The 17132-nt window shown below is 36.4% G+C and overlaps 1 protein-coding gene across 7 annotated transcripts in view; it reads left to right on the top strand.

The window, feature by feature from the left end:
* Positions 1-16674, top strand: part of NR3C1 (nuclear receptor subfamily 3 group C member 1) — a 127194-nt gene extending 110520 nt beyond the window's left edge. For 5 of the 7 annotated variants that reach the window (XM_029218799.1, XM_029218802.1, XM_029218798.1 and 2 more), the window contains exons 6-9: positions 346-490; positions 4281-4411; positions 15049-15206; positions 15782-16674. In XM_029218799.1, coding sequence (XP_029074632.1) covers positions 346-490; positions 4281-4411; positions 15049-15206; positions 15782-15934 — 587 coding nt within the window. In that variant the 3' untranslated portion in view covers positions 15935-16674. Of the gene's footprint in view, positions 1-345; positions 491-793; positions 2095-4280; positions 4412-14095; positions 14967-15048; positions 15207-15781 lie in introns of those variants that run through there. The other 2 variants (XM_029218803.1, XM_029218804.1) reach the window with 2 other exon arrangements.
* The last annotated feature ends 458 nt before the right edge of the window (positions 16675-17132 follow it).

Raw genomic sequence — 17132 nt, 5'->3', positions numbered from 1 at the left:
ATAGCAGGGGAAATTTTTTTTTAACTTAAATTCGCTGAATGAGTCTCATCCCGGGACAGGACTCTTGGCTTTCTATTTTACTGTTCAGTCCATATTTACTCACATAGGCAAAAGGTGACAAAAATTGGCAACTCTTTTAAGTTTTCTTACATTGAATGCTATTAAAAAGTACTGAGGGCTTTGGTCTTAACATGTCAGATGACAAAGGAATACGGTGCCCACTTTGTGCTTCATTTCCTCTATCTGTTAAGAGTCCTCCAAAACCGTCTTTGGCAGTTCCCAGAGAGATGATCTTCTCTTTGGCAACTAGAATGTTTCCTCATACCTTTATTCCTCTTAATTCAGGATTCAGGAACTTACATCTGGATGACCAAATGACCCTACTGCAATATTCATGGATGTTCCTCATGTCATTCGCCCTGGGGTGGAGATCATACAGACAATCAAGTTCAAACTTGCTGTGTTTTGCTCCTGATCTGATTATTAATGAGTAAGTCATTTGTGAGTCATTTTCCTTCAGGACTGAATCAATCCTACCAGGTATCTTGGAACTGGGCAAACTTGAAATAGAGCTTATCAATGCTTAAGGCAGGCCAAGTGTAATGCAGAGCAAATTACACGTGGCATTATTACTGTAATTTAAGGATATTTTTTTAAATAGTGAGCATCGCTTTGGGTCAGTAAAGTCTACAGCAAGTAAAAAGGAATCTTACTGTGGCCTTGTTTTAATTAGAAAGGAAACAGATGCAGTGTTTGCATTGCATGATGCAATTCATACTGATCTTGCTTTCAGCAGGGACAATTACAGATGGGGATGACACGTATGGACCCAGAGACAAGAGGTATCACTCAATGTCTGTGACTCGGAAAGAACATGGGAACAAGATTTTATTTTTAAATTTGGGAGAGAACAACCACACTTTAAGATTTGATCAATCAGCTATTCTCTAGGCCTGTGAAATACTTCGGATATCCATTCCCCCGTACCCACTGCAGTTGTTTTCCGCCTCCGGTTTATCCTCCATCATGCTAAGTTTTTCTTCCTAATGCAGTTTGATCGTATAATGTACCACCCCGACACACAGGTGTCTTCAGTGAGCACTCAGTGCATACTCAGCATGGTTTCTGGCTTTCCAGAATCCAGCCTCATCTTTTTTATCTCTCGTTGTTCTCCTTCACTACTCTTTGTTCCCACTCAGCGTGATCTGTTCTTCAAACATACCCCTAGCTCATGATGTTCATACACCATGTAAAACCTCTCTGCTGTACATCCCTAGCTCTTATCACTGTCTACCTTTTATTACTGCCTTTTTGTACTCACAGCTTATTTCCTTTATTAGAATGCAAACAGGAGAGTCACACACTCACATATACCTACCCATTGGTCTGGGCACAGTGAAAACTGAAGGAGATTTGTGTTCATGTGAAAAAAGATAGAGATGTTAGAATTGTGAGCTCTGGGTGCTACTGACTAAGAATTCCAAAAAAATTAATGAAATCTTAAACCACATTATTAGAATAATAGTCTCGTTGTACTCTATGTGAGTTAACCCATCATGAGTAGTTTGTGTTCAGGATGCCATATTAAAAGTAACAGTGACTGTAAATATGTCCAGAGTGGCAAGGAGTTTGGAAACTAACATCAGCTGATGAACAGAGGATGAATGGAGGAAGGAGAAAAGGACACTTGAGAACGCTGAGGACAGCCTAAAAAGACATCCTGTGAAGATAAAGCAAACATATTGTTTTATCTGTTGGGTATGCCAGGCACAAAAAGAACAGGTAGAAGTTATAGAAGAGCATCTATTTGAGCTGAGCTGAGTGTGAAATGGGAGGGGGCTTGCCTGATGTAGTAATAAGCTCGAATTATTGTATCTATTCTAGTAGAGACTGGATGATGGCTAGCTCTAAATATTTTTAAAGAGGCTGAATTATTGAGTTAGACTTGGTGTGGTTGCTCTATTGGTAATACTTATTTTCCAGCACAGTATTCATTGAATCATATTTGAGTACTTACCAAGTGCCAGACACTATTTGAGAGCTTGAGCTATAAGAGATGAGGCCCCTGCTCACATACTGATGAGGAAAATCAAATAAATGACCAAAATTATTTCAGAGAGCCATGACAGAATAGTGTGGGGGGAGGGGAGAAGGGTGTAGGCTACTTTAGATTTGGGGACCACAGAAGGCCTCTCTAAAGAGCTGAGTGCTAAATAGTACAAAGAACAAGCTTATAGGAAAGGTAGGGCATCTCAGGCAGAAAAGATGAGTACAAAGGCTGGGCACAACCTTGGCATGTGTAAGGAACTGAGAGAAAGCCACTGAGGATGTTCTGTGAGTTTAGAGAAGTGGACAGGGACCAAGTCAAGCAGCATCTTGTAGGCCATGAAATAGAGTTTAGATTTTATTCTCAGAGCATGAAGAAGCCAGTGCGCGGGGGAGGGGGGGTTTCAAACAGGGGAACATCAAATACGTACCACACTCCTAATTTGTGCCTGGTACAGTATTAGCAGAGAACTACAGCAGAGAACAAGACAAAGTTCCTGACCTTTATGGCTTACACTCTAGTTGAGGAGACACGGATAACCATCAAATAAATAATCTCAGACTGTGATGGAGTTTGTACTAGAGAGAGGCTTTTTTCAGATAGGGTGGCTAGTATTTGAGCTGAGTGAGACCTGAAGGAGAAGACCAGTCTTCATAGTGAGAAGAAACATGACAAGAGGCATGTGAAATATGTACTGTAATCACACTCTTTGTATTCCGAGAAGGGGCCATATCTCTGCCGTCAGTTGGTAGGCACTGCCATGTGGTTCACCAGACCAGATCTCCACACATACTCTTAGGTATCTACTTTAAAGAAAGAAGTCACCTTGACTATCTGTTGCCAAAAAAAAAGACTGCTCAAAACCACTGCATCACAATTTGACAAGATTTTAAGTTGTTTGATCAAATTTAACTGATAAAAATATGTAGCTTATATGTATATTCAAAGACATCTGAAATTTCTTAGTACTTGCTCCTCATTTCAGAATCTGACCATGCTTGCTTAAAAAGTTAAAAACATGTTGACTGGGCTTCCCTGGCGATCCAGTGGTTAAGACTTCGCCTTCTAATGCACGGGGTGTAGGTTCGATCCCTGGTTGGGGAGCTAAGATCCCACATGCCTCGCAGCCAAAACTCCAAAACATGATCAATGTTGTAACAAATTCAAATAAAGAGTTTAAAAATGGTCCACGTCAGACAAAAAAATCTTTAAACCAAAACAACATGTTGACTATATTTACTCTTCTTAGTCACTTGCAATTTGAAGTCGTTTAATTGGGATTAAAACTGTGAACAGGTTTATATGAAACACCAGCATATCCTCTTTTATAAAATTAATCTAATTCAGAGTTTTTATTTGGGGGGGCACTCAAATTTAGACTTAAACAGTTATAGCATAACCTTATAGCATAACCTGGTATTTCTTACATAAAGTAGGAGTTAACAAATTTTTTCTCAGTGTTCAACTTTATTGGAGGATAAATGGCTTACAGAGACAATAGCTTTTAAGTGGGCATTCTTATTTCCCATTCTTGTGTCCTTATGCTGTTGTGATAATAATCATCTTTTTTTTTTTCTGTTAAGTCCAAGATCACTTTCTGTCAGAAAATTAAAAAAAAAACAGCTCCTGAAGTATTTTTAAAAGCATGAATGAGGCTCAGTTTCAGGCTCGTAGTGTCATTTAAAAAGTTTGAGACTCTTTGAAAATCATAGATGGGATACTAACTGTTGAGAATCCTAACTGAGAATTCATTTGGGGTACCTTTAGTTGGAAGAATATTCAGTTTCATAATGTCAGTCAGAGGCAGATTTTGGATATCAGAGTCAAGTTCTAATTCTGACTCTACATAACTGTAAACAGTATCACATACAGTTGTCTTTAGAGTGGAATGCTGTGAAAGAAAATACCGTTTGATTTTCAAATGGGTAGGATTTAAAACTGTGTTGTCTAACTGGACATATTCAAATACTACCATAAAACCTTTATTTAAATGAATAACTGGTAATAAATTCTGTAGAAATAAATTATAAAATACTTAAATAAAACAAATGTAGAAAAATAATTTCTCCACTATATTAAGGAAAGTTTTCCAAAATTCTAATCCAGAGAGAATTAGCATTAATTGCAATAGTTAGGTGAGTTCATGGCTTTGCAAAATAGAACAAAAAAGTACTTTTTGGGGGAACAAGAATTATTTCTTCCTAACTCAAACACTGATGTTTGTCTTTCACAGGCAGAGAATGGCTTTACCCTGCATGTATGACCAATGTAAACATATGCTATATGTTTCCTCTGAGTTAAACAGACTTCAGGTATCTTATGAAGAGTATCTCTGTATGAAAACCTTACTGCTTCTCTCTTCAGGTTGGTAGAACACCTACTCTCTTCTAATATTCACCTAAATATTCAAAAGCATAAAATATAGAAGTCTAGAAACAAAGGTTTATTTGTATGTATACAAAGCACTAATAATTATACCAAGTCTACTATTTCCTGCTAGTCAGGTACCTTAGATTTATTCATAAGATAGATAGGTATCATGGAGAAATGGAGAGGTATATGAATCACATGGCAAGGAGGAGGAGGTCTCTACCGATCTGTAATATCTACAGCCTTCTTCCTTCCTGCAACCTTTGACAATGCCACTACAGAAGACACAGAGAAGGAATGCCAACAAGAATGATTTTCGTTTCTCTACTACACTGCTATTTGGTGACAAATTTTAGTTATACAATGAGTACTACTGTGTATAAGAAATTACGGATGAGACCTAATAAAACTTAAAAGCTTCTGCACAGCAAAGGAAGCCATAAACAAAACGAAAAGACAACCCCCAGAATGGGAGAAAATATTTGCAAACAAAGTGACCAACAAGGGATTAATCTCTAAAATACACAAACAGTTAATGCAGCTCAATATCAAAAACACAAACAACCCAATCAAAAATGGGCAGAAGATCTAAATAGACATTTCTCCAAAGAAATACTGACAAAGAAATGGCCAAGAGTCACATGAAAAGCTGCTTACCATCACTGATTATTAGAGAAATGCAAATCAAAACTACAATGAGGTATCACCTCACACCAGTCAGAATGGCCATTATCAAAACGTCTACAAACAGTTAATGCTGGAGAGGGTGTGAAGAAAAGGGAACCCTCTTGCACTGTTGGTGGGAATGTAAATTGATACACCCACTATGGAGGACAGTATAAAAAGTTTCTTGAAAAACTAAAAATAGAGCTACCATATGATCCAGCAATCCCGCTCCAGGACATATATCTGTAGAAAACCATAATCCGAAAAGATTACACACACCCCAGTGTTCACTGGAGCACTATATACAATAGCCAAGACATGGAAGCAACCTAAATGTCCATCGACAGAGGAATGGATAAAGAAGTTGTGGTAATACACAATAGAGTATTAGCCATAAAAAAGAACAAAATAATGTCATTTGCAGCAACATGGATGGACCTAGAGATTGTCATACTGAGTGAAGTAAGTCAGACACAGAAAGACAAACATCATATGATATTGCTTATACGTGAAATCTTTTAAAAAATGATACAAATGAACTTATTTACAAAACAGAAATAGAGTCACAGATGTAGAAAAACTTATGGTTGCCAAGGGGGAAGCAGGGGGAGGGATAAATTGGGAGATTGGAATTGACATATACACACTACTATATATAAAATAGAAAACTAATAAGAACCTACCATATAGCACAGGGAACTCTACTCAATACTCTGTAATGGCCTATAGAGGACAAGAATCTAAAAAGAGTGGGTATATGTATATATACACTATAACTGATTCACTTTGCTGTACAGCAGAAACTAACACAACATTGTCAATCAACTATACTCCAATAAAAATTAATTAAAAAAAAGAAATATGGGAGAAACAGATATAGAAGGTGTGCTTGATTACTATTAGAAGGTTGGTTAATGCAGCACTGGAGCTGGACTGCTGGACAGAGGTATTCTATCTAGAGTTAATAGAACGATCTTGAGAGTTTAGATGAAGTTATTGGTATATGAACTTCAGTGAGACTACTTTCAGCTAGCAAAGGCATACTAGAAAACTTCTGAAAAATAGAGTATCTTGTCTATCATAGTAAAAATATGGCATTTTCAACAAAAAGAAGCCTTCATTCCATTAGTAACTGTGGTTTCAAGGTTGCTGAATAACTGTAAGCTATGGATGCTGCACATGACTGTATCTATTTAAGCTTTTCCAAAGCACACATCAATATTAATGCCTTCATGCTATCTTCATTTTACAAAACGTTATTGAATGTCACTAGAGTTAAGGAATATTAATATTTCAAAGTAAGAAAAATACTAATTTTTAAGGTTATCTGTAGCAGTACTCTTGTTAAAGAAGTGAGCTTGATGTTGTTTGAGGAAACAGTTAAATTTCTGATCATGAGTCATTTTGATTGGTAATATCCAGGTACACGTCAGTGCTAAGATACTAACCTTACTGGTAAAAAATGATGCTTTAAGTTTTATTATACATTCCAGACTCACTGAGCTATATGTTTTTGTTTTTTTTCATTGTAGATGATAAGAAAAAGTAAATTGAACCAGTATGTATCACTGGTTCTTTAAAAAATAAAATAAAATCAGAAGAATGAAAATACATACCTTAAGATATAATTAGACTTCTACTCTGATAGAACACTGATAGGTATCCTTACCTCCTGCTAAAAAATGCTGGACTAAAACTTTGTGCAGGCAGGTACTGAAAGAGGTAAGCTGCACTCTGAAGCTAGCTTTCTCTTAGAGGATATTTGCAAAGCCTGGTAAACTAGTATACTTCGTAAGTTTAAAGACAAGTGCAACTGTAAAAACAAAACAAAAAAACAATGATGGCTCTAAAGGCAGATTAGACACATCTGAAGAGACTTTAATCTGAAATACATATCTGAAGAAATTAGCCAGAATACAATTTTTAAGATGCATATATATATGTGTGTATACATGTATTCATATTTATATATGTATGTGTTATGTATGTATGTAGATGAACAATGATAAGAGGCATGATTGAGGGAGGAGGTCTAAAACAGTGCTTCGCAACTCTTTTCGTGTCATAATGAACATAAAAAATAGCATTCATACATAGCACAACGAGGTAAATGAATAAGGCTACTTGCAGCCAGTGGCAACCAGCATAACAGACATTATCAACACATTTATAACCCATTCATAGCACACCAGTTGAAGAAAGCTCTGGTCTTATTATAATCATCAGAGATCCAAAATGAAAGGTGAAAAGATATAATGGCTGAAAACTTTCCAGAACAGCAGCAATTGAAGAAAGTGGAGTAAGTTTTTTCAGAAAGCTAAGAAAAAAAAAAATGAAAATTGAGGGTGGCTTTCCAGTTTCAGCTCTCACAATTAAACAGCTTGGCAGTTATCACTCCCATCCTCACAAATAAGTAAAAGCTGAGCAAACTGACAGTCAATGACTTTTTTTTAGATCCATCAGTGAAGTAAGGTCACAGGGCAAACCACTACCTGAAAATCTGGAGAAACAGGCAAATACAGAGAAGCTTAGCCAAGATCAGCTTTCTGGAAACGGAAGCTACTGGAGCCAGTAACATAGGAACACTTACAGTATTTTTGATGAATTTCTGGAGATCAAGTGAGGAATAGCTGGCGTGTTAAAAACTCTGGGGACCCAGTCTTAGGGGGGTTGTCCCCCACAGTTTTCTGGGGTTTACCTCCAGAATCCCCAGCAGGTTTTCAAGGTGAAGATCAGAGAAAGATTCCCTCATGTTTCTGACCTGGAGAAAAGGGGCAAATAGATAATTCCAGCCCCCTTTACCTTCGTGTCTCATGTAAGGGAGGAGAAGAAGGAGGGAAAAAAAGGTTCAGAAGCACGTCTAAAGGTCAGAGCCTAGGGACTCAGGCCTACTATAATTAATTTAAAAAAAAAAACCCTGAGATTTAACCATAAAAGTATAAAACACTCCACATCCCCAACACCTTACAACCATATTAACAGAGTTCCAGTATAATCCAGAATTACAGCTGGGAGAGCTACAGAACACAGCTATTTAAAGAAGGTGTTCTTAGGGAAACTCCAAGACAAAAGGGGAAAAAAATAAGAACAAGGAAATTAGAGGAAACTGAAACCTCTTAACACCTATAGCTTCAGAAAGCCTTAAACACAACCTGCTCCTAGCCAGATTAAAAGCCTAATTAATTACCTCAGTTCTGATATGTCATATCCAGCTTTCAATTTAAAACTACAGTCTGGAGAGAAAAGCATCAAAACCAGACTCAGACATGACACACATGTTATAATTATCAGATAGGGAATTTTAAATGACAATTAATATATTAAGGGCTCTAATGGAAAAAGTAAACATATAAGAATATATGAGTTTTGTAAGCAGAGAGGTAGAAACTCTAAGAAAGAATCAAAACAAAATGCTAGAAATTAAAAATACTGTAATGAAAATGAAGAGTGCTGGGCTCATCAGTAGATGTGACACAGCCAAGGAGAAGAATCACTGAGCTTGAAGATACCTCAGTAGAAACTTCCCAGACTCAAATGCAAAGAGAAAAAGGAATGAAAAAAATGCAACAAAACATTCAAGAACTGTGAGGACAATTACAAAAGGTGTTAACATACAAGTAACGGGAATATCAGAAGTAAAAGAAAGGAAGGAACAGAAGAAATATTTGAAGCAACAAAGGCTGATAAATTTCCAAAATTAATGACAGACGCCAAAGCACAGATCCAGGAAGCTCGGAAAATACCCAGAAAGATAAATAAATAGCAAAAAATCTACACCTAGGCATATTTTACTCAAATGACGGAAAACCAAAGACAATAAGGAAATCTTGAAAGAGGCCAGAGGAAAAAAACAGCTTACTTGTTCCTTATAAAGGAACAAAGATAAAAATTACATTAGAATTCTCATTAGAAACCATGCAAGCAAGAAGGTAGTGAACTATTTAGTGTTGAAAGAAAGAAAAAGATCACCCATGTAAGATTTGGTGTCCAGTGAAAGTCTGAAGGCAAAAGGAAGACCTTCTCAGACAAGAATCTGGGAGAATTAGTCGCCAGAAGACCTGCCTTGCATAAAATGTTAAAATAAGTTCTGCTGAGGAAAGGAGATTAATTTAGTTCAGAAACATAAAATTTCATTTTTCTTCTTAATTGATCTAATAACTGTTTAAAGTAATAATAGCAACAGTGTATGGGATGATTATAACATGGATAAGTGAAATGAATGTTAGCAATGTTAAAAGGATGGGGGTGAAGAATTGGGAATACTGTTTTAAGGATACCTGCACTTCCTATAAAATAGTACAGTGCTATTTGAAAGGAGATGTAGATTCGTTGTAAATGTACATTGCAAACTCTAGGGCAGCCACTAAACACAATTTTAAAAAGAAGTAATAATTGATATACTGAGAGGAGAGAAAAATAGAATCATACGAAACACAATAAAAACTAGAAAAGGCAGAAAAAAGGAAATAAGAACAGTGAGTAGAAAACAGTCACAAACATGTAGATATTAATCCAGATATCTCAACCACTTTAAATTTGAAAGGCCTAAGTATACCAATAGTCCTTTTTTTTTTTAAATGAAGGTCAAAAGAAAATGTGCCACCACAGATCCTCAGTAAAGTAATATTAAAGGATATACTTAGGCTAAGGAAAGTAATCCCATCTTTAAAGAGGGAAAAAAGAACAGAGAAAGTGGTAAATATTTAGATACATTTAAACTGACACTGTATAACAGTAATAGTGTCTTTGGGGAGTTAAAAAATAGAACTAAAGTACACAATAATTACATACATGCAAGAAGGCGAAGGTGGGCTTCCCTGGTGACTCAGTGGTTAAGAATCCGCCTGCCAATACAGGGGACACGGGTTCGAGCCCTGGTCCAGGAAGATCCCACACGCCGTGGAGCAGCTAAGCCTGTGCACCACAACTACTGAGCCTGCGCTCAGTAGGCTGCGAGCCACAACTAATAAGCCCACGTGCCACAACTACCGAGGCCCACGCACCTAGAGCCCCTGCTCTGCAACAGGAGAAGCCCACGCACTGCAACAGAGTAGCCCCCACTCGCCCCAACTAGAGAAAGCCTGCGCACAGCAACAAAGAGCCACTGCAGCCAAAGATAAATAAATAAAATACATTTATTTTTAAAAAAAGGCAAGTTTGATAAGTTAAAAATGAGTTTAAATTTCAAGGATGACAACAAGAAATAGAAAGAGTGTACAGAGTATACAAAGTACATACCCAAACCATGAGGGGTTGGGAGGAGAACATGGTAAGAAAAACCAATCCAAAAGGATAAAAGAAATGAGAGGTGGTGGGTGGGGAAGCATAAACAAAGGCATGATAAGAGGAAGTAACAAATAGATGGTACAAATAAATTCAAATATATCAGCAATTTCATTAAATATAGATGGACTAAATGCTCCAAGGCTCCAAGATGAAAAGATATAGAAAGTGCAAGACTGGATTAAGAAAACAGTCCAACTTTGTGCTATTTATAAGAGATATACCGAAATAAAGATGTTGAGTGGCTGATATACTATGCATAGTGTAACCCAGTGGTGGCAAACTTTCTGTAAAAGGGCAGATGGTAAATGTTTTCAGCTTTGCATACAGTGTCTGTCAGTAGTACTCAAACTCTGCCCCTAGTACTCAAACTCTGCCCCTTGTGACGTGACCACAGTCATCAACAATACTTAAGGAGAACAGGCATGGCTGTGTTTCAGTAAAACTGTATTTACAAAAACAGGCTGCAAGTAAGTGGGTCATTGCTGACCACTGCTTTACCCAAAAGAAAGCTGAAGCAGCTACATTATTATCAAAAGAGACTCTAAGGCCCCCCAGAACAGTTCTATATTTAAAGATACTCATTAGATAAAGCATTCTACTCACCAGGAAAATAATTCTGAATATATGGCCCTGAACTACACAAAGCAAAAATCCCAAGGATTATTGGGGGTAATTTGGAATGGATGAAATTCTTTTAAATATAAATACTGAATAGGATTTCTCCCCTAATTATTTTTAGAATGAGGACAACCAGCAGGGAAAAAAATTTATAAATAAGCAGTCAGTATTTTAAAAATTAGCAATAACTAGATTTGTAATATAATTGTAAAAATTAACCCACTTTAAACATGGCAGTGATAAGAGTATCACTCCTGATTAAGTGGCCTTCATTTTCACACTAACACTGACATCTCAGAAGTGTCGACTTTGCTTTATGGAATCAGGACGTTTTCATATGTATTCTTTGGTCTAATCCTAACCAAAATCCTATGAGTGATATACCACATTAAAAAATGAAGGATAAAAGCATATGATCATCTCAATAAATGTAGAAAAAACATTTGACAAAATTCAACATCCATGGGAGGGAGATGCAAGAGGGAAGAGATATGGGGATATATGTATAGCTGATTCACTTTGTTACACAGCAGAAACTAACACACCATTATAAAGCAATTATACTCCAGTAGAGATGTTAAAAAGAAAAATTCAACATCCATTTATGATATAAACTCTCAACAAACCCAGTATAGAGATAGGGTACCCGAACATAATAAAGGCCATATATGACAAGCCCACAGCTAATGTCATACTCAGTGGTGAAAAGCTGAAAGCTTTTCCTCTGAAATAAGGAATGAGAGACAAGGATGCCCACGCTAGCCACTTCTAGTCAACCTAGTACTGGAAGTTCTAGCCAGAGCAGTTAGGCAAGAAAAAGAAATAAAAGGCATCCAAATCAAAAAGGAAGAAGTAAAACTCTAACTGGGGTCTGCACATCCTGGGTGGTCTAATTATTACTGCCTGTTTAATTGTAATCAATAAAGCTATTTGAAAAAAAATTTTTTAAGAGTTGTAAAACCCTCACTATTTGCAGATTATCTAATTTTATATATAGAAAACCCTAAAGATGCCATCAAAAAAAAACTGTTTGAACTAATAAATTCAGTGAGGTTGCAGGATACAAATTCATTTTACAAAAAATTAAGAAAATAATTCCGTTTACAGTTGCATCAAAAAGAATAAAAAACATAGGAATAAATTTAATCACAGAGGTAAAAGACTTGTACGCTGACAACTAAGACGTTTCAGTGAAAGAAACTGAAGGAAATAAAAATTAAATGGACATTCTGTGCTTATGTATTGGAAGAATTAACATTGTTAAAATGTCCATACGGTTCAAAGCAATCAACAGATTCAGTGCAATCCCTATCAAAATTCCTATGGCATTTGTCACAGAAACAGAACAAACAATCCTAAAATTTGTATGGAAGCATAAAAGACCCAGAATAGCCAAAGCAATCTTGAGAAAGAAGAAGAAAGCTGAACACACGCCCTGGTTTCAAACTATATTATAAAGCTGTAGTCACTAAACATTATGGTACTGGCATAAAACCATTCACATAGATCAATGGAACATAATTGAGAGCCAAGAAATACAGCCGTGCGTATACTGACAAAGGAGCCAACAGTATACAATGGGGAAACGACAGTCTCTTCAGTAAAGATGTTGGGAAAACTGGACAGCTACATGCAAAAGAACGAAACTGGACCACTATCTTACACCATACACAAAAAATAACTCAAAATACATCAGACTTGAACATAAGTCCTGAAATCATAAAAGTCCTAGAAGAAAACGTGGGCCGTAAGCTCCTTGATGTCCGTCTTGGGGTTGATTTTTCGGATTGGACACCATAAGCCAAGGCAACAAAAGCAAAATAAACAAATGAGACTATATCAAACTAAAGAGCTTCTACACAGCAAAGGGAACCATCAACAGAATGAAGAGGCAACCTACCAAATGAGAGGAAATATTTGCAAATCATATATCTGATTAGGGTTAATATCCACAACATATAAAGAACTCATACAACTCAATAGCAAAAAAACAAATACCCTGGTTTTTAAAATGGGCAAAGGACCTGAACAGACATCTCACAAAGACATACAAACAGTCAACAAGTACATAAGAAGGTGCTTAACATCATTAGTCATCAGGGAAATGCATGCAAATCAAAACCACACCTTACATCTATTAGAATGACTATTATCAAAAAGCCCAAAGATAACAAGTGTTGGCGAGGGTGTGGAGAAAAAGGGGACCTTTGTGCACTCTTCAGGTAATGTAAATTGGTGCAGCCACTATAGAAAACAGTGTGGAGGTTTTTCAGCAAATTAAAAATAAAACTACTGTATGATCCAGCAGTTCCACTTTGGGGTATTTAACCATAGGAAACAAGATATGGAAAAGAGAAGTGCATCCCCACGCTCACTGCAGAATAATTTATGATAGCCAAGATATGAAAACAGCCTAAGTGTCCGCTGATGGATGACTGCATAAAGAAAATGTGGTATATATTTTCGCTGGAATATTACTCAGCCATAAGAAAGAATGAAATCTCATCATTTGCAACAACGTGGATGGGCATTATGCTAAGTGAAATAAGTCAGAGAAGACAAATACCATATAATCTTACTTGTATGTGGAATCTAAAACCAAAAGCTCATGGACACAGAGTACAAACTGGTGGATACCAGAGTTGTGTGTGTGTTGGGGGGGTGGGTGTTGACGGATGGGAGAAATGGGTGAAGGGTTTAGAGAGTACAGACTTCTAGCTGTAAAATAAATAATTCATGGAGATGTACAGCAGGGTGCCTACAGTTAATAACATGATACTGTATATTTGAAAACTGCTAAGGGTAAAATCTTAAAAAGTTGATCACAAGAAAAGTTTTGTAACAATTTATGGTGATGGATGTTAACTAGACTTACTGTGGTGATCATTTTGCAATATATACAAATATTGAATCATTGTGTTATACACCTGAAATTAATGTAATGTTATATACTAATTATATCTAAATTTTTTTTAATAAAAAAAATTTTTTTAATTCACTGAGAAAGAGTAGGAAACGGGCTCAGGGACGTTATACTCAAGTCCACAGGGCAAGTAAGGATGAAAAAGACTTCCTTCTCCTGAACCCACTGCTTTTCCTCTATTCCAGCATTTTCTAAGATGTCAGCAGCAATGAAGTTTAAGTTTGGGAAACAATGTGTTCCCCTCCCTGGAAAGTGCATCATTATAGCTCTGAGAAGTCCTGAAATCCAGAAATCTGCCTAACTTTGTATTACACACTTAGTTTTGTTAAATTCTGACCATCAAATCCTTTTTTTCCTAATCATCATTAACACAGAACCAGAGTTCCTAGGAGCACACCTTAAGAAATGTTAGCATGCACAGAAGTCATAATCTCTGCAAGACTAAGTGAAACCATGGTTAACAGTCTGTTCACAGTCCCTCTTACTGGTATCATTTTTTGAAGAGTAGTGTAAAAAACTGATTTTATACCAACTTTATGATCCATGAGGTATTTTCTATGTTTCTGTACATAAGGAAGGGCAGATGTTTGCTCCCCAGTAAGGCATGTGTGTAAGCCACATAAAAAATCAAGTTTCTTTTTAGATTGGAATTGTACCAACTCAGTATGTTAACACATTGATTAATAAAATGTATTGCATGTTGATTTTAAGGTCCTAATTGACTGGTGATATCACAGATATTCCAAGATGTAATTGGAAGAATAAACACTGTTTTGTTGAAACTGTCTATGTCTGTACCAGAATTAAACTCAAGGGCAGAATGACAGTCAGTGTATTATTCATTTGGTCTTCAAGTTAGCTTTGTGAACTAGGGGGGAAGGTGTGTACCAGCTCCATTCATAGATGAGAAACAAAGTGATAAACCCAAAGTTAAGTCTTCCAATTTTCTATTATCCCATATTCTCTCATGGCTGTATTTTCATAATCCTTCGAAAATGCTTATGTTTTAATGGAGTGCATTAAGAGCAGATAGACTATGTAAACCATGAAATGTGCTACTACTAATAAATGCCCTACTTGCATAAATGAAAAGTTATCACAAGAAAATTCTTTAATTGCTTACATCTTAACCTTTTAGTTCCTAAGGAAGGTTTGAAGAGTCAAGAGCTATTTGATGAAATTAGAATGACCTACATCAAAGAGCTAGGAAAAGCCATTGTCAAGAGGGAAGGAAACTCCAGTCAGAACTGGCAGCGGTTTTACCAACTGACAAAACTCTTGGACTCCATGCATGACGTAAGTGTCAAACAAAAATCCAAAATATCAAAAGAGACATAAAGTATGTCCTGATTAGTGTATATAATTGTATACCACTAGTTGTTGGGGTTTTCTTTTTTTTTTTTCCCCATTTATCGATTTTCGTGATGGTTTGATTTCAACCTATAAAGTTCAGTTTGGCACACATTTCTCCTAAGGCCAATTACGAAATACTGTTTCATCTAATTATGTGCATCTATCATCATGATGCTAGTACAGAATTTAACAGCACTATTTTTTTTAAAGGTAGAATTCCTTATTTTTGTATGAATTTATCCAGTAAGTTCGAATGTGTCCTTCATATACTATGGTACTGCAATTCTTCACGAAATACTTAATTCCATATAATTCTATATACAATTAAAGAAATTCAAAGATTTTTGGTACCTGAGTGCTCATTTAGGTAAACTTCTTTTTCACCTGGGGAATTCCAGCAGAGATTGGTATATTCTAAGTCAGAAATTATAAAAAAAAAAAAAGAGGCCAACAACAAACATGAGATATCCCTACTGCTAATTTTTTAAGACTGTTCATTACTATATATTCTCTTGCAGGTGGTTGAAAATCTCCTTAACTATTGCTTCCAAACATTTTTGGATAAGACCATGAGTATTGAATTCCCAGAGATGTTAGCTGAAATCATCACCAATCAGATACCAAAATATTCAAGTGGAAATATCAAAAAACTTCTGTTTCATCAAAAGTGACTGCCTTAATGAGAAAGGTTGCCTTAAAGAAAGTTGAATTTATAGCTTTTATTGTACACACTGTCAATCTGTCCTGTAGCAGTTTTTTCTTTTTTGTTTTTGTCTGGTTTTGGTTTTTGTTTTGTTTTAAATACGCACTACATGTGGTTTATAGAGGGCCAAGACTTGGCAACAGAAGCAGTTGAGCCATCACTTTTCAGTGATGGGAAAAGTAGAAAGTGATAGTTGGTGGATCCCAGAAATTAGAAACAATAACATGGGGGTAAGCTCCACTTTCAGAGAAGGATGGCACCTAAACCACCAGTGCCTGAAGTCTGCGTGATGAACTTTCTGCTCATACTTTTCACAGTTGGCTGGACAAAATTTTCTAGACTTTTTGTTGGTGTACTTTCCCCTGTATAGTTAGGATAGCACTTTTTGATTTATGCATGGAAACCTGAAAAAAGTTTACAAGTGTATATCAGAAAAGGGAAGTTGTGCCTTTTATAGCTATTACTGTCTGGTTTTAACAATTTCCTTTATATTCAGTGAACTATGCTTGCTCATTTTTTCTTACATAATTTTTGTATTCAAGTTATTGTACAGCTGTTTAAGATGGGCAGCTAGTTCATAGCTTTCCTAAATAAACTCTAAACATTAATCTTCTGTGTGAAAATGGGTTGGTGCTTCTAACCTGATGGCACTTAGCTATCAGAAGACCACAAAAATTGACTCAAATCTCCAGTTTTCTTGTCAAAAAAGCTCATATTTTGTACATATCTGCTTCAGTGGAGAATTACATAGATTGTGCAAATTAACCGTCCTAACTGGTGTAGAGCACCTAGTCCAGTGACCTGCTGGGTAAACCATGGATTACAAAAGACTAATTTAAAAAAATTTAAAAATAAAACTACCAAGAGGCCCTGTTTGTACCTAACGCCCTATCTCTGCAACGGGTAGATGGCAAGAAAGTTGGTAAACTGTCTTTCAGGACCTTTTGTTGTAGTTCGTATAACTTCTTAAAAGTTATGATTCCAGATAACCGGCTGAAACACAGCTGAGAAGATTTTAATCTGTCCAAGTAATTCCTCCCACTAAACTTTACGCGCCCCCCCCCGCCAAAATCTGTAATATGGCAAAAGTGGCTAGACACCCATTTTCACATTCCCATTTGTCACCAATTGGTCTTTCTTTCCTGGGGGTACAGGAAAGCTCAGCT

Source organism: Monodon monoceros, unplaced genomic scaffold (assembly GCF_005190385.1).
Source record: "Monodon monoceros isolate NGI ecotype Baffin Bay Population unplaced genomic scaffold, NGI_Narwhal_1 Super_Scaffold_12, whole genome shotgun sequence".
Taxonomy (NCBI): Eukaryota; Metazoa; Chordata; class Mammalia; order Artiodactyla; family Monodontidae; genus Monodon; species Monodon monoceros.
This window is presented reverse-complemented; position numbering and strand designations above follow the sequence as displayed.